The following is a 20,408-nucleotide window of genomic DNA, read 5'->3' on the forward strand; positions in this document are numbered from 1 at the left end:
AACTGCTCCAGTCCATGGCACTCTTCCTCCTCCTGCCCCACTGAACTCAGACCTGTCTCCCACCATCCACTAAGCTCCTCTGATATCCAGTGGCTGCCAAACAGGGAGGTGATAGGGTGGGGGGGTAAATGTGGTCCCAGGCTGGGGAAGCCAAGTTTCACCATGCCACTCTCCTCCTCCCCTCCAAAGACTCACTTCTCCTGTCCATCACACTCCGAGTCCTCCTCCAGTTATAGCTGCAGTATTTCTCCCCTGAAGCCCACAGCTAGCTAAGTCACTGCAGCCTGTTCCAATACTCAGCAATTGCCCATCCCAACCCTGTGTGGGCCACGTAGAAACCCACCTCTCTGTGGTAAGAACAGATCTCCCAGATGAACCTGGCCAGGTACCCCACCTGCTGAGTGCCATTCATGTAGTGACGCTCCTGTTTTTGCTGCAGTAGGAAATGCTCTGGGAAGAGACACATGGGACAATGTCAGGATGGACATCTTGCTGCTGCTTTCCCTTGTCCCCGAGTATCCAGGATCTCTGCTCACCTGGACGGTCTGCATGAAGAGCCATGTTGCTCCTCATCCCTATCATCACGGCCAGAGCCACAAACCAGGAGGTTTTGAACTCAGGAATCCTCAGAGAGGTCATTGTTACTCAGATGGGGGGAAAAAAAGATTTTTAAGGGAGAGCTAACAACCACATCTCAGGTCAAACTAGGAACTTCTCAGCAACACTCTGAGTGGAGGAACCTGAGGAAGTTCCTGAACACTGAGGGGATTGGGCTGGCCCTTGCTACAGGTCTACTCAGTACCAGTATTGGTCAACATCACTGGTAACCAGGCAGGAAAGGGTTCAATTTCTGTCTTTCACTAGAATCTTTTCTGGAGGAAGGCGGAATAAGGGTTTCATCAGTAGACAGCACAAACGAGCACTATCAGAGCAGAACAGTCAACAAAGCAGCTCAGATACTGCTGTGCAACTCCTGGGGCTCCATCCTTGGGGTGTTACCTCTGGGCTGGCTCCTTCCTGGGACCCAGGGGTGCTCTCAGAGAGGACTGTGAATACAGCCTAGCCCCAGCACAGCAAGCATATACCATCTCTGAGCATTGTGTGTACTCACCTGCCAACCTGGGCAAAGCTGGCCCTGTCCTGAAAGCTGAAGTCAGCCAGGCCAGATCATGTGTTACCCTCTGACAGAAGGACAGGGTCTCCTCTTTTCTTCATCTGCTGGGAAACATAAAGAAAAAAATTGAAGGACATGGTAAGAAGCATTTTTTGCATCTGCTTTGGTTTTGTTTTCAGCAAAAGGTTCAGAAAAAAAACCTGGAAGTTGAGACGGAAAGAATAAAATATCAAAACTAGTGGTTTGCTTAGCAAAAATCAACTTACTTTATTGGAAGGAATGTTGTATCTCATTTCACTGGAAAATTACTGCTGTGAAACAAAGAAATACAAATTCTTTACTTTGGAATAAAGACAAATGCATTTCATTTCAGGTTATCACTGAAAAAAAGGCCAGCATTTTCTAATCACAGTGCCCCCATTCAACATCCTACACAGCAGGATGTTGACTATCTTGTGCGTCTAAGTTTCAAACTAGGACCTTTAAGGACACCAAAGGGCATCAACCGATACAGTGAGAAGACTTCATCACTGTGGGGAGTCTGTCAGATTGAAGAACTGCATATTATCCAGAGGTTAACAAGGATTTATCTGCCTTATTCTTCTTCCTCTTGGGAGAACATGCTTATGCCCTGCATGCATAGTCCTTTATCTGCCCAGAAGGCACTAAGTTGAGTTTCAAGCAGAAGGTACAAGTTGATCTCCTGGCAACGTAGTCAAAAGGATGCTGGACTTTCTGGGGATGCTCAGGACTCCAGATCAGAGCTCCGTGAACAGTGGAAACCGCTGCTGATAAAAGCCCTCACTGACAGAGCCCTTGAAATCAGAAAGAGATGCCACTGCTGGGAAATATATCTTCAGGGCACTCAGAAAGAGAGAAGGAAAAGATTTCCACATGCCCAGCCCCCAGGGGAGAGTTTTTCTGTAACAGTATCTCCAATTCCGAACTATGGGGACAGACCAGGTTTGTGTCATCAGACACCAGATTGAGAAGAGTCATGTCACAGGAGGCAAGATTTGATTTCTTGCTTCATACCACTCTCACCCTGTTCCTTGCCTTTCTTAGGAGTCCCACTCCCTGGCCAGATCTGGAGGATCTGAGGCTAAAAGCTTCAAAATCAGAAGGGAACAAGGACAGGTTCACTTCAAAAGCAGAACTGTGTGGAGCTCTTCTTTCTCCACCCACTAGAAAGGACGAAGGACCAGAAAGATGTAGAGGGCATGGATGAGGAATCTCCATGTGGAGACAGTTTGAAGCTAAAGCACCAGGCTGAAACATCCACAGAGGAGGCATTTCAGAGCATAAGGCTGATTCTCCACTCCCACCCAAAAACTGACACTACCTGTTTGGAAGCTCTTTCCCACTGCTGCTCCATGCTTTCTTCACAGCTCCCATGCCCAGCTGCAAGTACAGGAGAATCATTATTTGTCACCAAACTCTAAACCTACCTCCCTGCAGACCCTCTGACAACCAGCTTCCTGCCTCCCAGCCCAGACTTACATTACTGATCTGATCCACAAACACCACCAGTGCCCTCTGGAGAGCTTTTAGAAAAGCTCTGCTCTGCAGGGAAAGAAACAAAATATACTTTCAGACACCCCTGTGTCCTTCGCAGACACCCACACCAGCTCCAGAACACCCAGTTCATGTACCAGAGAGGGAACAGAGTTATGACTTAACTCCAGCACTGTATGGACCCATATGAACCTATTAAAGCAACCTGAGACCTGGGGTCATCACTGGGGCTACGGTTCATGGTACTGACGTTGCCAAACTGCTGGCTAGTGAGGACAGCACCCAGCAGTGACAAAAGGATGGTCAGCTCTGTTGGGAACAAATCGATGTTTGTTGGAGAGCTCTGGGAACACAGTAACCCCTGTCTGCCCCCCTGCCCTCTTAAGAAAAATTGCTGGAGACTATGCCCATCAGCACATGAATGCTGTCTGCAGTCCAGGAGCCCAGAACGGCTCACAGCAACGTAAGTCCTGGCAGCACTGGCCCCAGGTGAAGAACCCAGCAAAAGGGAGTATGGAGCAAATCAGGGTGTATGGAGCAGCAGTAGGCGTACAGCTGAGTTCTGAGGCCAGAAAAGGCACCCAGGAGACCGTCAGCTTTGTACTCTGCTAGTGCTTCATCCTCATTTTCTTTTGGGGGCTGATGGACCAAATTCCTGCTCTCTCCAGTGATACCATTTGGTCTTTGGAAGGAAGGAAGGATATTCAGCTAGTTGGGAAAAGTTTGATTCCAGCCCTAGAAATTTAAGGCCAGACTTTCCTGTGTTTCCCTTTTCCCTCAAAAGACCCACAGCTGGCCCTGGGGCAGGTGGGTCTGAGGGGAAAGACCTTACGCTTTTCCTGATGTATTTAGACATTGTCATTGGTGTTACTCCCTAATTATTCCCCAAATTAATTATCTGGCTTGCACACAGTACCAGCTCCTCCCTGTGCTGTGATTCTGTAAGGAACCACAGCACAACACTGTACCAACATACATCAAAGCTCAATGCTGGCCCTTACACGAGGGGATGGCAATTGGCATTAAAACACAACTAATTTTGCTCACTCAGGAGCACCAAAACATGTGTGTCTGTGTGTTTCCATCCAGCACTGAGGCAGCAACCCGCACGCGTCCAGGCAGTCTGCCAGATTCCTTGCAGTGGCATGGAGGACAGATGTTGGACAAGTTGTCTTCGTTGGCTGAGGACGCACTTCTAGCCTAGTTCTCACCTACCCTCCCTGCACCCTTCCCTGCAGTGTCCTGTTCTTCCTCTGAGCATCTTTCTCATTTACCCGGCTATGCCCATGGCCCTGCTCTGCAGCTCTAATTCCTCGGGACGGCCTTTCAAAGCAGCTCGGAGCTCGGGTCTAGACTGAGAGCCGCGGGTGGGGACATCGGCTTACTGCGAGCAAAGGCAGAGGTGAAGGAAGGCCCTGGCAAGCAGCATGGGGACTTTGAGGACAAGAAGCTTTTCAAGCACAGATAAAAAGCACCGTGGGGGAAAGCCGAAACCAGCCATCTACAAAGCTTTCCCTCTTCTCTTTCCCATGAGCCCAGTTTGATTCTTTTAAATAAGGTCTCTGGCCAGCAATTCTTTTCTTACCTGAGACTTTGCAGCAAGGCAGGCATTTGTCTCACTACAAGCAGTGTCACTGCCAAAGCTGCCTCCCAGCACCTCCTGGCCCTGGGGCATCACACTGCAGCTGTCTCATTTCACCCACCGTACTCCAAAGACCGATGCATAGCAATGGCACAACCTCTGACCACAAGCACAGCAGATTATGTTCAGCCGCTGCCCTCCCGCAGCGTGACTGTGCAGGAGAGGGATGCGCAGGCAAAGTGCAGAACAGAGCAGCAAAGTCTGGGCTGCGTGGGGAAGTGACGCTGACTTTACCCCTTTTTCATAGAATCACAGACTGCTTTGGGTTGGAAGGGACCTTAAAGCCCGTTTAGTTCCAACCCCCTGCCATGGGCAGGGACACCCTCCACTAGCCCAGCTTGCCCAAAGCCCCATCCAACCTGGCCTTCAACACTGCCAGGGAGCCAGGGGCAGCCACAGCTTCTCTGGGCAACCTGTGCCAGGGCGTTCTCTTCTCCAGACTGAACAACCCCAAGTCTCTCAGCCTGTCTCCATAGCAGAGGTGCTCCAGCCCTCGGATCATCTCTGTGGCCTCTTCTGGACTCTCTCCAACATCTCCATGTCCTTCTTGTCCTGGGGACCCCAGAGCTGGATGCAGCACTGCAGGGGGGGTCTCACCAGAGTGGCGTAGAGGGGCAGAATCCCCTCCCTTGACCTGCTGGTCACGCTGCTTTTGATGCAGCCCAGGACACGGTTGGCTTTCCAGGCTGCCAGCACACATTGCTGGGTCATGTCCAATTTTTTGCCTACCAGCATCCCCAAATCCTTCTCTGCAGGGCTGGAGACACTCGCCTTCTTGACAGCTGCTTTTCACCCACCACTCAGAGGAGCTGGACGAGGCAGAGGGTCAGGGTGCAGAAAAAGGGACAGAAGGGCCTTGTCCCCCAGCAGGGCTTGCAGAGCAGAAGAGAGCCCTGTGTCCCTGATTAGGAAAAGCATGGGCCGACATGGGGCTCACCCCTCCAGAGAGGGACCCAGGAGGAGAGGAGAGTGGCAGGGGGTCCCTGAAGTCCACAGCGTGCTGTCCCCAGACCATGCTGCCACTGAGAAGGCTGGCGTCTCCCTTCAGCCTGCTCCCACAAGTGCTCGCAGGGCTGGGTGAGGAGCAGGGCTGCAGCCCGGCCTGGCTGGCATTGGTTTCCTCCCCACAGGCTTCGGCCGGGCCCTTCCCCAGCCCCCTTGCGCAATGGAAGCAGTGGGAGCCCAGCTGGGGCTCCTGAGTCAGAGGAGGCAGCAGTAATACTGCCGAGGTCCCAGAAAGCAGCAGGATTCCTTACCCCCGCCATGGGACCCCTCGTCTCCCCACATGAGGACCCCATCCCCCGTGCCGGGCTTGGCGCCGTAACCCCACCCGGCCGCCGCCTCCCTCCACACCCCACACCGTGAACTACATTTCCCAGAGGCCCTTGTGCCGACGCGGCAGAAAAGGCGGCCCTTCGTGCTGGCTGCTCTTCCGTTCCGATTGGCTCGCTGAGGCGGCGCCCAACGGCCATTGGATGAGGCGGTCACGTGAGGCGGCGGGAGCCGCGTCGCCTCACGGGAGCCGTGTGGGAGCGGACCGGTCGGGGCGGGATGAGGCCGGGCGGCCGGAGGCAGCGGGCCCGGTAGGCCTCCGCCATGCTGGGGGCCTGGGGCGGGTGGCAGGCCTTCCGCCGCTGCGCCTCTCTGCCTCGGACGCAGCGAGCGGTGCGGCTGCGGGTCCGTGAGGCGCTGGGAGCCCGGGAGCCGGCTGACGAGGTTAAAGTGCAGGTGTGTGGCCGGGAGATCGGGGTGTGCTTGGTAATGACCCGGCCCAGAGCCTTCACGGCAGGGGGGGGGACCGGGAGTGTCGTGCCCCACGCCGGTTTCACTGCCTGTGCTCCAGGGAGAAAAGCTGGAGCCTATGCAGCGTGTTTTACTAAACTTACAGGTCTCCTTTGCAGTCTGTAGAGCAGCTCGTGCTGTATTTGTTCAGTTTGCCGTTGTTGGATCAGATGTGAAGCTTTGAAGTTACTCAGGGCAGGTGCAAGGAAAGGCTGTTACAGTGATGGGCTATACTGAAACACGCTCTGTCCAGTTTTGGTTTTATCACCTGTTTGGTTTGGAAGAGTGAACCATTGCCTCTGTGCTGATGTTTTAATGATTTACTTTAGGTCTTGTTCTGCATCTAGGTTTATAGCAGTGTCGGGTAGAGCCAGCGATAACAGTTTCATTTATGTTCATGTCCAGCCCCTCTTCTGAACCAAGGTAGACTGAGATAAATGGACTTTTTAGCAATGGAGCTCTTTCCCTTTCAGCAATGCACGTGGTTGTGTGTCCCTGTTTTCTGGTTTTCCCAGCTGACAGAGCAGTAGTTGCAGATGCATAGTCCCTGTTTTAGTGCAAGGCCGTTGACTACAAATGTACAGTTGTCAGTATTTCTGTTGAATCTGTAAAGGACTGGGGCGCTTGGTAACAGTTTGAAACTAAACTGAAAGAGAGTAGATTTAGGTTTATAAGGAAGTTCTTCCCTGTGAGGTGGTGAGGCACTGGCACAGGTTGCCCAGAGGAGCTGGGGCTGCCCCTGGCTCCCTGGCAGTGTTGAAGGCCAGGTTGGATGGGGCTTTGGGCAGCCTGGTCTAGTGGAGGGTGTCCCTGCCCATGGCAGGGGGTTGGAACTACATGGGTTTTAAAGTCCCTTCCAACCCAAACCGTTATGTGATTCTACTGACCGAAAAAAACAGTTCGTAGCACACTGGTATTCCTGCACACACATAAATAAAACCCAATATGATAGGAAGAAGATCCTGCAGTATAAGTGCTTTTCAGCTGTAGTTTGATGAATAATACAAGCTGTAATAAACTGATGCTAAAATTGGCAATACTGCCTTTTTTCACCCCAGGTCCTTGCTGCTTTGTTGCTCTTCCCCTTTGCGGACAAAAATATTTTTTGTATTAAACTGGATTGGGGAACTGGTCTGGCTTAAAACCAACCTTATTATGGCCAGGTTTAGTTACTGCAATATGCAGTGTGGTCGGAGTTGGGATCCTTGCTACGCAGTGCTTCCTGCAAGGTGTGAAGTGGTCAAAACGTTGCTGCCACAGCCTCTCTAGCTCCAATACAAGCCTGTGGGTATTCTCTTATTTCCTGTTGCAGGATGCAAGACTCACCTCCATATTTAACAGATCCCAGAACAGCCTGATGAAGTGGAAAAAAAAGCTCTTGAGAATGTTTCTTTGTTCAGGGCTTTTGTGTATTTCTTTAATTACAAGGAAGGAAACTAAGAAAAACATGTGCCGTTATACATATTAAACATCATGCAGCAAGTATAATGTACGTGACGTGTTCTGGGAATTTACTGTAATACAGAGGATAAGCGTAGCAGCTTTAGGCATGTTATTGTTTGAAATACCTTTTAAATGCCTGTTGCTTTAGCCATAAGAGTGTGGGGATGCCCAAATGATCAGATTTTAGTTTTAGACTCTTGTTTCTTGCATTAGTTCTTGCCTTGGGTGGAACACACTGCAGAGATCATTTAGGTAAAATGCCTGTCTGAAATTGTGAGGCTGGAGCAAAAGCTGAAGTTCCATTAATCATTAGGTTTATGGCTTTAAAATCTTACATGGTTCTTGTATGCAATTGTCCTCCCCCCATTATACCAGCCTGTCTAATGCCTTGTTTGTGTTAGTAGTCATGTCATAATTTTAAGAATGCCTTACTTCTGGTACTGTTTAAGTCTTGAAGTTTGTTCAGTCTAAACAGCAGAAGTAGATGGATTCGCATTGGCTTGCCTGGTATGAAATCCCTAAAGCACTTGCACAGTTTGAAGTCGTCGAAACTACTTGGGCGCTTACAGTTAAGCAACAGACAAAACTGATTGGAAAAGAGGCAATTTGGTTGTTTAATCAGCACTGTTTTCAGTTGTTCTCTACAGTAGTATTGTGAGATGAGCTGGAAGCTCCCCGGTGGATAGTTTTACTTTTCAGGGCAGGTTTTCTGAACTCTTGTGGGCTAGGGAGCAACTAAGGGAGTTGTATTTTGCATGCTATTACTTTTGCTTGGTGTCTTGGTACTAACTTAAGTTTTTTAATTTCTTTTTAAGGGAAATGTTTTTTCCTATTGAAAAACTCAAATTAAGACACTAGCCTGACCTGTACATGGACAGTTCCACTGTTCTGCTGTTACAAAGAACTGCTGTGCTACTGTTTTAATTCTTTTAGTCAGACTGGATGAGAATGCTTCTGGATTTGGGAGTTGGAGCTAGATGATCTTCAAGGTCCCTTCCAACCCAAACCATTCTATGATTCTATGCATTTTTTCTTAATATTCTTTTTCTGTGGGGACAGTGTAGCAGTCTTGATTTTGGGAATCAAGAAATCAATGTTGATTTTGACTGCTTATAATGAGAAACATCCAAAACTGTCAGGCCATTAATTTTGATTTTTGTTTTGCATGAATATGTAATTTTTCACCTAATTCTGTTGGCTGCCACATCATTGTTGTAGCAGTCCAATGGCTTAGGGCATGTAAACAACTAGTGAACAAATTTCAGTTGGAACCTTCCTACAGGTGATGCAGCAAGAAAAATTGGTACTAAAATTCATCAAAACAGTCTTGAGTGTGTTATCATAAAGACCTGGTGGGCATTACTGGTCTCTCCTGTTGCAGTAAGAAGTATTTGGAAGGCACATCACTGATAATATGTACTTTACTAAAGTGCTTTTCATCTTCAGAGCACTTTGCCGCTTTCTGTATTCTTAGCTCCCCAGAGACGCAGGTAGATTTTAGTTATCCCTGCTGTACTCAGGAGGAGAGTTGATGTGTCTGCCTAAGGATTTGTTCCTCTTTTGATTTGAAGTCAATAGAAAAACTGATGCCAACTTATTTTTTTTCTGTTTTTTTAAAATTATTTCTTATTCTTTTGCACCTAAAGATGCTATGATTCTATGAAATATTTTCTTTGATTTCAATAAGAAGTTGAAATAGGCCTGAAGTAGCATGTTCAGCTCAACTGGAAAAAGAGCAGGACTACACAGAGTCTATGCCAAGAAATAACAAATTTCTTTTTTGTTTCCCTCTAGGGCTGGGTCCGCTCTGTCCGATCCCAGAAGGAAGTTTTGTTCCTGCATATAAATGATGGGAGTTCTCTGGAAAACCTCCAGGTGGTTGCTGATCCCAGCCTGGAAAATAGGTTGGTCAATTTGAAATACCTGGAGAAATAATCTGTGTGCTCAGGCCTCCTTTCTTGCCCCAGTGACTCACTGGTTGAGCCTCCAGCAACTGGCACCTGACCCCAGGAAAGGCACTGCTGCAGTCTGAGGTCTCTGGATGTTGTTTTTAGGATGGAGAGTGTCCGACTACACTGTCTCCACTTAGCTGAGTCCTTGTGCTTCCGCTGCTTGTCTTTTGAGATAAATTTGGACCATATTTTCTTAACAACTGTAGGAGCCTAGGCATTCTGGACTTGCTTGTTGGACTTGCTTGGAAATCACACAACGTAGCCAGGGATAACTGTCCCCCAGGTTTTTGCAGAGCTCTGTTGCTATTTGCATAACAACTTGAGGGCTGGCTTGTTAGGCATACCCCCTAGATAGGCATGCCTGTTGTGTTATAATGAGTTAATAAAATAATGCACTTGGCTTATAGCTTCATTATTTTGTTTGTTACTCTTGATTGTTCTTTGGGCTAGGTTTGGGGGTTTCAGGATGATCCAGGAACCTTCTGTGCATAACTTGATTTTTTTTTTTTTTTAATTAGTTATATTTTTCCTATAAGCCTGGCTTGTCACCACCAACAGCCCTTTCTAATAAAAAGTCTGTCTCTTTTCCCCTCACTTGTCCAACACTCCTACCTTGTCCTAAATTATTCTATAGCTTTGTGAATATATTCACATTCCCACCTATGCATTTAATAACTTTTCATGTCATCAATTAAGCCCTTGTGATCTCAAGTGATCCAGCTAAATTAACAGGAATCTGTCTTCTGAATGTAGTTGACTTTGTATCAGCACCTAGTTAGTTGTTGTTTTTTCTTGATTACTCAGAGACCTGACTTTTGGAAGTGCAGTGGAAGTGCAAGGAAAACTGGTCAAAAGTCCTCATAGGATGCAAAACGTGGAGCTGAAAGCCAAAACCATCCGTGTGGTGGGACCTTGTGATACTTGGGTATGTCACTGCAGCAGGAGTCCACGTGGTAGGACCACTTTGGGAATTAATTTCAAAAGGTCCCAAGTATCCAGCAAAGCATGCCTGAAACTGTATTTTAAGTCTGATTGCTCCTGCAGGCTTTGATTTGTCATCAGTGTCTATAGTGTATGTCAAAGGAGAAACATGGGATCACCATGAAAGCTGTCTTCAGGTGCAGAGCTGTTTTTACGTGGAAACTGGTGCACATGCTGGCAGCTAAGAGTGTGCATTTGTCCCACCCTGAAGCAGTTACCTGTGCCAGGTTGTTTACCTGGCAAATCTGGCTGGGATACAATTTGGCGAAGCAGTGGGGCTGGCGAAACGCTCCAGATTGTGCAGGTGGAAACCATCTCTGCCACAGGCACGTTTGGAACTGGCTTGCTCTTGCATCAGTGAGATGAACAGCTGCCTTTCAAGGGGGCTCAGCTTCCAAAAGGTGGAGCATTTTGGAGTGCCACCACCTTCTCTTGTGTTCATGGCTCTTCCTGTGCCGTAAGAGTTATAAAATAGCAAAATAACTAGACAAGATTGGCAAAATCATCTAGTTCTTCTCTGCTCTGTGATGATGATTGAGTTATAGTAGGCAGAGATAGTATTCTGTGAATAGCAATAAAACTACATCCAAGTTCTCATCCTCTTATTTTTCTTTCCTTGTTTTCAGTTGTTCCCCCTGAAAACAAAGGAGAGGCACCCGCTGGAGTATATCCGACAGTTCCCTCACCTGCGATGCAGAAGCAACACACTTGGCTCCCTCTTGAGAATCCGGAGTGAAGCCACTGCAGCCATCCACTCCTTCTTCCAGGTAGTCCCTTCTGTACCGACCTTTATGTGTGAAACACTCACAGATTCACAGATTGGTAGGGGTTGGAAGGGACCTCTGGAGATCATCTAGTCCAACCCCCCTGCCAAAGCAGGATCACCCAGAGCAGGTCGCACAGGATTGCATCCAGACGGGTGTTGAATCTCGCCAGTGAAGGAGACTCCACAACCTCTGTGGACAGCCTGTCCCAGGGCTCGGTCACCCGCAGAGGGAAGAAGTTTTTTTCTCATGTTCAGATGAAACTTCCTGTGTTCCAGTTTGTGCCCGTCGCCCCTTGTCCTGTCACTGGGCACCACTGAAAAGAGTCTGGCCCCATCCTCTAGACATCCACCCTTTAGATATTTATAACTATTGATTAGAACCCCTCTCAGTCTTCTCTTCTCCAGGCTAACCAGCCCCAGCTCTCTCAGCCTTTCCTCATACCAGAGATGCTCCAGGCCCCTCATCATCCTCGCAGCCCTCCACTGGACTCTCCCCAGTAGTTCCCTGTCTGTCTTGAACTGGGGAGCCTAGAACTGGACACAGAACTCCAGATGTGGCCTCACCAGGGCAGAGTAGAGCAGGAGGAGAACCTGCTTTGACCTGCTGGCCATGTTCTTCTTCATGCCCCCCAGGATACCATTGGCCTTCTTGGCCACGAGGGCACACTGCTGGTCATGGAGAGCTTGTTGTCCACCAGGACTCCCAGGTCTTTCTCTGCAGTGCTGCTTCCCAGCAGGTCAGCCCCTGACCTGTACTGGTGCTTGGGGTTGTTCTTCCCTAGGTGCAGGACCGTACACTTGCCCTTATTGAATTTCATATGGTTCCTCTTTGCCTAATTCTCTAGTCTGTCAAGATCTCGCTGAATGGCAGCGCAGCCTTTTGGTGTGTCGGCCACTCTTCCTGGTTTAGTATCATCAGCTCCCCCGGTTTGGCTTTGCAGGAGCGTGTTGGGAGGGAGGGAGTGTGATGTCCTGACTGCAGGGTGTGGATTTTGGACACTGTGGTTTTCTTTCCAGTCCTGGGCCTGACCAAGGCCTTGGCCAGACTGTTGCTTGTGATCAGGTTAGCACATCTGTGGTCTTGTTAGTGTCTTTCCACGCATTTCCTGTTAGTTATTTTATCCTTTTCACTCAGTGCCTGCGAGTGTGTGTGGTCTGTGGAACACAACATAATACGGACTTGTTTAACCCATCCTCAGCAGTGACCTTACGGTCTTTGGACAGAAGCCTCCTCCCACACGGAAAAATCTGTGGTGCAGGAAGGCTACCGACAAACTGACTCAGAGCTTCAGTGAATTAACTCTGATTCCAGATAAGAGACTGTGCGATTCTTTGCGTGAGTAGACAAGGAAAGGTAGCAAGTCCTTTAGCGCACCTGAGCCCTTTCTTCTAAAGCTGTTCATTGAAATAAACTGAGTAGAATTATTCAGAGCATTCTGGTTAGAAAATTCATGTGTAGTAATTAGTGTGGCCCAAAGAACAGGTCAGAATTGTTGAGATTGAATTGCTGGTCCTGAGTACGCTGGTATTGGTAGCCTGCAGCGGCAAAGAAGGCTTGCTTGCTCCAAGAGTTATCTGTATGGAATTGCATGGTATTTAGAAGATTATGTTTTTTTCAGAGCCTAATAGAAATACCGTGTCAGTTAAAGCTGCTGGTGGTGTGAGCATTGTGCCAGTTCGCAAGGCAGAACCCAGCTCTGTTGGGAATCAGTCTTTGCTTGTGTCGTGCCACTAGATGGCATTGCCTACAATAATTTGTGATTTCAAACATGCACAAGGAAGCCAGCAGAGATACAAAAAAGCATCTTATCCTGACAAAGGCTTTACTTCTCCAAATTAACTCCAGCTCAGACTCTGACACATCTTCCTGTTTAAAATATTCAAGAGCTGAGCAGCATTAAAAAATATAAAGTATCATTAATTTAGCAAAAACACTGAAGTTATTTTAAAATGGATTATGAGGATTTGGTCCCGGACCTGGTGTTTGTGAATGCTTATGTCACGACTCTCACCAGGAATGTCTGTGGTTTGCTCCATTTCTGATGGAAGGAAAGCAGTCTTTTTAAATTGCCACCTACATCAACCCAAGAATGTTGCAATTTCCAGCTTGACAATGTCAGAACATACAATAACTAGAAAGTATAATCAGAGTGTTTTTACTGTGCAAAGCTGTAAAAAGCTTAATGGTAAAAGAAAACAAAGGGGATTTTTTTAATACACACTTGAAATTATCTAGACTCTCTGTAACTTTAAAAACTTCTTTTTCCAGCCTATTCATTTCCAGCAGTGAATGATTAATACCAAATGCATTTGGTTTGGATGTTGAAGGCTAAAATGTCATCTTGAAATCTTCTCCTGAGTATTGTGGTCCATGTGGGATAGGAACATTGTTCCTAGGCACAGTAAAATAGTTGCAATGTGAATGGCAACTTCCACTTTGCACACTAACTGACTAACTTCCAGGTTTGTCAGAGCCGGTAATGTGACTTGAAGTATTTTAGGAGCTTTTATAAGGGGAACTATGCAAGAGGGTTTTATGGGATTCTCATCTTTCAGACCTGTGCAATTCACATTCCTTTTCAAAGCACGTAAGGGGTCTTCTGTGTGAAATGTACTTCTTTCTTCATACAGTGGTAGTAGTTGCTGTAGTTTAGGCAATTTTCCAAAATCTCATGTAGGGTTTGGAGACCGCATGACCAGCAGGTCTCCCAAGTACACATGGGATTGTGGCAGAGACCTGTATTTTGTATTGGTAGGTTAAAACTGCCCTCCCTGGGCAAATCAAGTGGTTCTGGCTCCAGAACTTCTTCCTGGATAGTAACTGGGATCTCAGCAAGGAGCTCCTGCCAGACACTCGGCAAGCCGAGGTCTTTGCACCTGTAACCAAGGTAGCCTAAAGCTGACTGCAGGGACTTTGCTCCCTCTTGGTCATGTCAGAGTACTTCCACAAAATGCACAGCATGTCCATATGAGCTCTTTGGTCCAAATTAATTTTAGTTTGATTCTCAGGATGGGCAGTAAATACTGCTCCTATCATCTTAGCCTTTTAACTAGCTGGTGATAAGGACCAGGACCTGTCATGTGAATGGTTGATTTGTTTTATTCTGGTAAAAGCTGTGAAATTAAGTTTTTAGAAACATTTGCTTTTTCATCTTTTTTTTAATTCCTGTTTTGTGTAAATAGACAGTGGATTATGCTACATCATTGCCTGTATCATGGTAATGCTGGCACACCCTGATTTTAAAGGGGTTCCCTTTGTACTAGGCGTTACAGTGATGCAAGAGAAAACAAATCCGTTATTCACAGCTGAAATTAGCTAGTTCCAGGTTCTCGTTTGCCTTGACACGCATGGGTGTGATCCACCAGTGATCTCTGTAGTGAGACTGAGTTAGGAAGCTGATGGTTAGTAGAGTTCTGTTCCTGGGTTTGCCTCTAACATGCTGTATGTGATTGTCTGAGGTCTGCTTGATGTACCCATCCACTGAAAATTGGTCTGCAGCTGGTTTAAAAGCCTATGGCTGCACTACAGAGAAACCCACAGAATAGGGGCTCTTTCTTCATACGGCCTTCCTGGTTTCAGAAGTCTCTGCTGGATCTATGAACTATTACATGAATGAGTAATTAATTCCCCAGGTACCTAGAACATGACCAAGCCAGGGTGTACCCTGTCTTAAAAAAATCAGTTTGACTTCGACATCTCAGATGATGTGAGATGGACTGACATTTTTATAGTGGTTGGGTGTTTTTAGGGCCTCTCTCTCATGCAGTGTGTGATTTCTGTCATCTAACACGCTTAATCTTCTCTCTTAGTAGAGAGAACACTAAGAGAACGTCCTGTGCCCAACTACCAACTTCCAAAAAGCTGGAAGAAACTGAAGTGTTGAGGCTCTATGGGTGAATTTGCTTGAAACTGCCCAAAAATATAAAAATATTGGAGGAGGTGAGAAGAAAGGGGAATGATGTGGAGATGGGCAGTTGCAAAAACCCATAATAATGGAATAAATCTCATTTCTTCATGAAACAAATAGTAAACATTGATTTGTAAATCATGCTAGCATTTAGTTAGTCCTTTGTCTGTGTAAGGCAGAAGTTGCCTAAAAGAGTACATACTCTGTCCTGGTTGGGGGCTAATAGCTGAGTTATGATGCGTGCTGGTTGATGTCATTCTTGAAGTTGACGTTTGATATCTTTAGCTAATTAACTTTTAGTGTTGTTTGTTCCAGGATAATGGCTACGTGCATATTCATACCCCCATAATTACATCAAATGACTGTGAAGGTGCTGGGGAACTCTTTCAAATTGAGGTAAGCTGAGGTGGATAAGGTTTGGTTTTGATTTTTTTCCTTGCAGAGCAATCCTGGAGTCATTGAAGGTTAGAGGAAATGTTTGTCTTTTACAAAACTCTTCCTTTATGTACTTCTGTGATTATTTTTTTAATATAGCAGTCCTTTGCTTTAATAATTTAGACAGAGTTAAACAGATGCATTACTTTTTTTTTTATTGCTGTTTTGTGCATTAATCAGCATCTTTTGTACTGATGAGGTTTTTCTACCCCTGGTGCTGTGGAAGAGTTTACAAGGAATAACAAAGGGAGGTGGAACATCTTGGTAAACAGATGTGATAAGAGCCCTAGACAAGGGGTAGGACATTCAGGACAGCCTACTACATGCAAATATTTCTTAGCTTTGAAGTGAAGAATATAATTCACCATGAGATAACTCTTTAAAAGAAAGTCAGCAATACCTAAAACTCCTTTTCACCAGTGTATATATTCCTCCCTACAAGCTATTTCTGTTGTATATCAGAATTCTCCCCCGATATTGCCAGGTCTCCCCATCCATCACCAAATTACTGCCACAATCTATCATTACATCAAGTACTTCACCTCTTGGGTCAAAACCTCCTATGAAACTTAAATACAGCTATGTCCACTAAGATCTTCCCCACAGATTTCTCGTGCTTCCTAACCCCACATCCATGAATCATGAGAAATTCCATCTGCCTTTTATACTTCTATATTTGTAATTCACTCTTCTGTCTCAAACAATTACATCCATTGCCACTTATGCTTATTGGCTCCAGCCTTGCTGGTGAATCATCTGTAAGCAAAATAAAAATTGTTGAGGTAGCAGTTGCTTGCTGCAGGATCGCGTCTCCCACTCTCTGCACAGCCTCATGACAAAAAGCCTCCTGTGTACTGGTTCTTCAGGATCTCGAGGTCTAACCTGTGCTACTAGTGATTCCTTTGCAGACCAGTACATGGGGCTCAGCTTTTTGCTTGCTGGGACAATAGAGTTGATTAGCTAAACTAAATTGTTCCTGTTTAATTGAGATCCTTTAATGCTACCAAAGGTTCGTTCCAGGCTGTTGCATGCAAATTAAGATGTGAAAACAAGTGACACTTAATGACGAGAACATTATACAGTTTGCAGCTGTACAGTGTATTACGTCTTTGGTACAAATTGTATCCACTTGAAAGCTGTAAAGGATGCAGGACTACAGCGTAGGTGGCTAGTAGTAACAGAAGCACTGATGCAAATGTTGATTGAGGTGCTAAATTGTGAGTCTGAAACTTGTATAAACTGGATCTTAACTAAATGCATAGTTCAAGGCAAATCTCTCGCTTGCGCTCTCTCTGGTGTAATTGCTAAGGTGTAAATAATACCTGTCTTGGAGAAATGTAGTGACAGCTGTGCTTGAAAGGTATGGAGTAAGTGCTGAGTTTGATCCCATTAAATGGCCTGTGCCACAAAGAAAGGGCTTCAGAAACCCGCTTGCTGCTGGGAAATGGGAAGTTCTCCCTGATTTCCTGTTTCTTCTTGAGCACCGCTTCATTGTCTGGCCTAATTTAGGACTTGGTTTTGTTTCTGTAATGCTCTGTGCAGAATTGGTCTTGGCTAGCAGAAATCCAAGACCACGCTATCCCACTGTGACCACTTCACTCCACTGAGGCAGTGACACTCTTTCTTGACATTAGAAATCTGGGGAAGATTAAGTCTTCCTTGGGTCATGCATGTGAGGCTCAGACATAAGAGTGACATAAGGGTATCAAACATAAAAATACGGGTGTGGTATTTGCAGCAAACCCAGAATCTCTATATGCTTTTAATCAAACCATGCATCAACATGTTCCCCATCTGCTGTATTCAGTCACTTTTAAACTGGCCTTTAATTCACTACTTGCACAGGCCGAGGGAGTAAATAAATTCCTGTTCCTCTTATATTTGAGCAGTAGCCAAGAATCATGGTGATGGGAATCAGCGAAAGCAACCTGTAAATTAGTTTCTTCAATTTAAAAAAAAAAAAAGTTTAAATCTGTACTTAAAGTTTTAAGACACATCCTCCAATTGTACCAGAACATAAATTGGTGTCCTATTGCTCCTGAATTTGTAGTAGTTACAATACACCGGCTGCTTACAGGTCATTTTTTATGCCTTTTTTTTTCCTTTAGCTCCCTTGAGCTGTGTGTAAGACTGATAATCTCACCAGTTTAGCTGTCCTGCTGTGGTTGGAATAAGTTGAAAACTTTGGTTGAGTACCCTTTAGGACCCAAGTAGAGGCTGCTTTTGCACCCACTGTGAACCATTGCCTTTTAATAGCTGTCTTCTCCCGACTGGCACAATTTTAATCCTCTGACTAATGTCTGGTGGCTGCTCGAGCCTGTGTGTTCTGTGGAACAGTGGAAAGTGAAGAGAGTAGGAATCTATTTTTACATGAGACTTGAAGAGATGGGGGGAAAAAAGTATCTTGAGTTAGAAGGAAAAAGCTTTTTTGAAGACACGATCTTTGATTCCTAGACCTCTTAACACTGTAGGATTTCTGTTTGTTTGTATGTTCAGCTTCCTCATTATCTTTGTTTGGTTTTGGGAGTACTGATTAGTCTGTACATAGCTTTGGTTGGGGTGTTCTCATGCTAGGACTTGGGATGGGGAGGAATCTCTTTCCTTTCTGCTGGGCAAATCAGTTCAGGTAAATATTTTTAAAGTACTGTAACAACGAAAAGAGGGCAGTAAGCAGAGGAGATTTTAAAAAATAAATCACAAGGTGGTAAGAACTCCAGAGAAATCCTTTGCATGTGAGACTTTCTACACCTGAAAAGTGTAGATTTGAGAAGAAGTTTGAGGGGAAACTGCCAGAAGCGTGACAACAGCCAGGCAGAGCCTAACCCTCATGGAGAACATCAGCAACACCAACTTGTGGATTTCTGCACCTTTGATGGTGTCTGCCTTTGGTGGAGCCCTGTGAGGGGGGAAGCCTCTTGCTTGTGCCGCCTTCTTTAAAGTAAACTTACTGAAAACGCCAAAAGAGTTTTGAATATCGAAAGCTGGGTTTTAGTAGAATGGAAAATAGGACGAGGTAATTCTTGAAATAGGAGGAACGCAGATCAGCAGGGTGAGAAATCCCTTTTTATTTTAATTTAATCTGAGAATAATTCTTCTGTACCAGCAGTCTTAACTCATCTGAGCAGATCTTTTCCTTGCTTTTTTTTCCTTTTTTTTTTCTTCTGAAGTCTAAAATTCTTAGCAGCTTTGTATGTGGCAAGAAACTTTACCCAGTCCCCTTCTGGGGCTGCTTCCTAGGAAATCTGCCTTTCTTTTGTTTTTGTGACCCGGTTGCATGTCTGTTCCCTGCTATTTTCAGTAGCCTCCCACTCTGTCTGCAGTGCTGAAGGCTGCCTGCTTTCTGGGGCTCTTGCTCTGTCTTTTTCACTTTGTTCCCTAGAAAGTTTCCTTATTTGACTGTTCTCAGCTTCTGCGAGCAAGGTGCAGCCTCCTCTATGCTCTGGAAGAGCCTTTCTGACCCAGGACACTCCAGCTGGTATGATGAGGCCCTGGACAACCCCTTTTCCTGCTGCCTAGCTGCAGCCTTTTAAAAGAACTCAGCATGCAGTGAGGTACAAAGCGCAACAGCTGTATTGGCATTTTCAGCTCTTTAAAGTAGATCTCACATGTGTTTTGTATTGCCTGTGGCCTTACTCCTTCCTGGGGACAGTGCTGTACGTGTAAGGAGTGCTACGCTCTATCTGATGGCTCCAGTGGAGGTAATACATGTTCTGTACCAGGCTTATCTCTTCCCACACACCTACCTCATTGCATTTGGGTGGTGTTTGACTGAACCCAGGGTCTGGATCGGACTATTTTGTTATTTGAAAGGATACTTACTTGGCTGTAAACCCTAAGAACCATCCAGATGTTTTTCTTATCTAAAATGTATCCAGAGATCAGAGATGGTATGGCGTTTGGTTTTTTGCCACCTGCTCACAGGAGTGAATGTAAAAGTTTCCAGATCCCTGAAGGGCGCAAGTGTGTGGCTGTGTCTACCGTGGAGCCAGAAATACGTACCTGCTGCTGAAGATGCAGAAACTTACTCCTACTGTTCCTTCAGTACTGCTGAAAATAGCATTGCCAGCACCAAGGCAGGCTGGGGTCTGTTGGAGAGAATCACAGTTAAATGCAACGATATTAGTCTCTGTCAGGTGTTTCTGCTTTAGAGATGCTCATGGTCTGGGAGGCAGCCAGTCTCTGGCAGACTGGGACTTAAGGGATTGGGGTAAGCTGGAACTGAGCTGAGGGAGGGCTTGCTCTCGCCTTTTCTGGCTCTCCCAGTTTCTGCTTGTTTCCACCTGATTTATCTCTGCCTGTAATTCCACTCCATATTTATGAGATGTTTGTCTCAGCAGAACCAGCTGCTATTGCCCTGTGTGAGTCCAGCTGATCAGAATAAGGACTGGAATTGCAAGGAGGACTTCTTGGAAGTTAGGAATTTTGCAGTGGTTGTCTAAAAAGGAAAACCCAATTGTGTTTATAATAGGACATCACAGAGGATAGGTCCGGATTAAAGATGTGGTGCTGTGAAGCTTCAGCAGCATGGTCTTGTGGGCCTGGGCTAGGGCTACAGCTGTGATCTCTACGAGATTTTCAAGTTGTTTCTGATCCCTTCATGCATTTGGCTTGCATAGAGCGAAAGACAGAATCAAACGGTTTATAGTCTCCTGAAGCTAATTGCCTCAAGTAAAACTTAATACAAGACTGACATCAAAGGGAATAATTTTAAATTAAATCATTAGACATTTGAGGAGATGGAGAACAAAACAGGTACTAAATCCAGTTGTTCTGGTATTTAGAATGAGAATAAAAAGCCTTTGATGTTGACGTCGATTCCTAGTGTGTTTATAGAACATTTACTCTGAGACAGCAAGATGTTTCATACAGA

At 45.9% G+C, this 20,408-nt stretch overlaps 1 protein-coding gene and 1 long non-coding RNA gene across 4 annotated transcripts in view; one reads left to right on the forward strand and one right to left on the reverse strand.

The window, feature by feature from the left end:
- Positions 1 to 349: 349 nt before the first annotated feature.
- On the reverse strand, positions 350 to 1,426 carry LOC129213734 (uncharacterized). The gene is made up of 3 exons (XR_008579515.1): positions 1,381 to 1,426; positions 1,112 to 1,218; positions 350 to 450 (listed from the first exon to the last, which is right to left on the reverse strand). It is a non-coding gene; the product is annotated as an uncharacterized LOC129213734 (long non-coding RNA).
- Positions 1,427 to 5,798: 4,372 nt separating this feature from the next.
- The window catches only part of NARS2 (asparaginyl-tRNA synthetase 2, mitochondrial), a 54,337-nt gene continuing 39,727 nt past the window's right edge, over positions 5,799 to 20,408 (forward strand). For all 3 annotated transcript variants that reach the window (XM_054805662.1, XM_054805655.1, XM_054805673.1), the window contains exons 1-5: positions 5,799 to 5,999; positions 9,291 to 9,400; positions 10,253 to 10,373; positions 11,056 to 11,196; positions 15,419 to 15,499. In XM_054805662.1, the coding sequence (XP_054661637.1) occupies positions 5,868 to 5,999; positions 9,291 to 9,400; positions 10,253 to 10,373; positions 11,056 to 11,196; positions 15,419 to 15,499 (585 nt within the window). In that variant the 5' untranslated portion in view covers positions 5,799 to 5,867. The remainder of the gene's footprint in view (positions 6,000 to 9,290; positions 9,401 to 10,252; positions 10,374 to 11,055; positions 11,197 to 15,418; positions 15,500 to 20,408) is intronic.

The sequence above is a fragment of the Grus americana genome, chromosome 1 (genome assembly GCF_028858705.1).
Source record: "Grus americana isolate bGruAme1 chromosome 1, bGruAme1.mat, whole genome shotgun sequence".
Taxonomy (NCBI): domain Eukaryota; kingdom Metazoa; phylum Chordata; class Aves; order Gruiformes; family Gruidae; genus Grus; species Grus americana.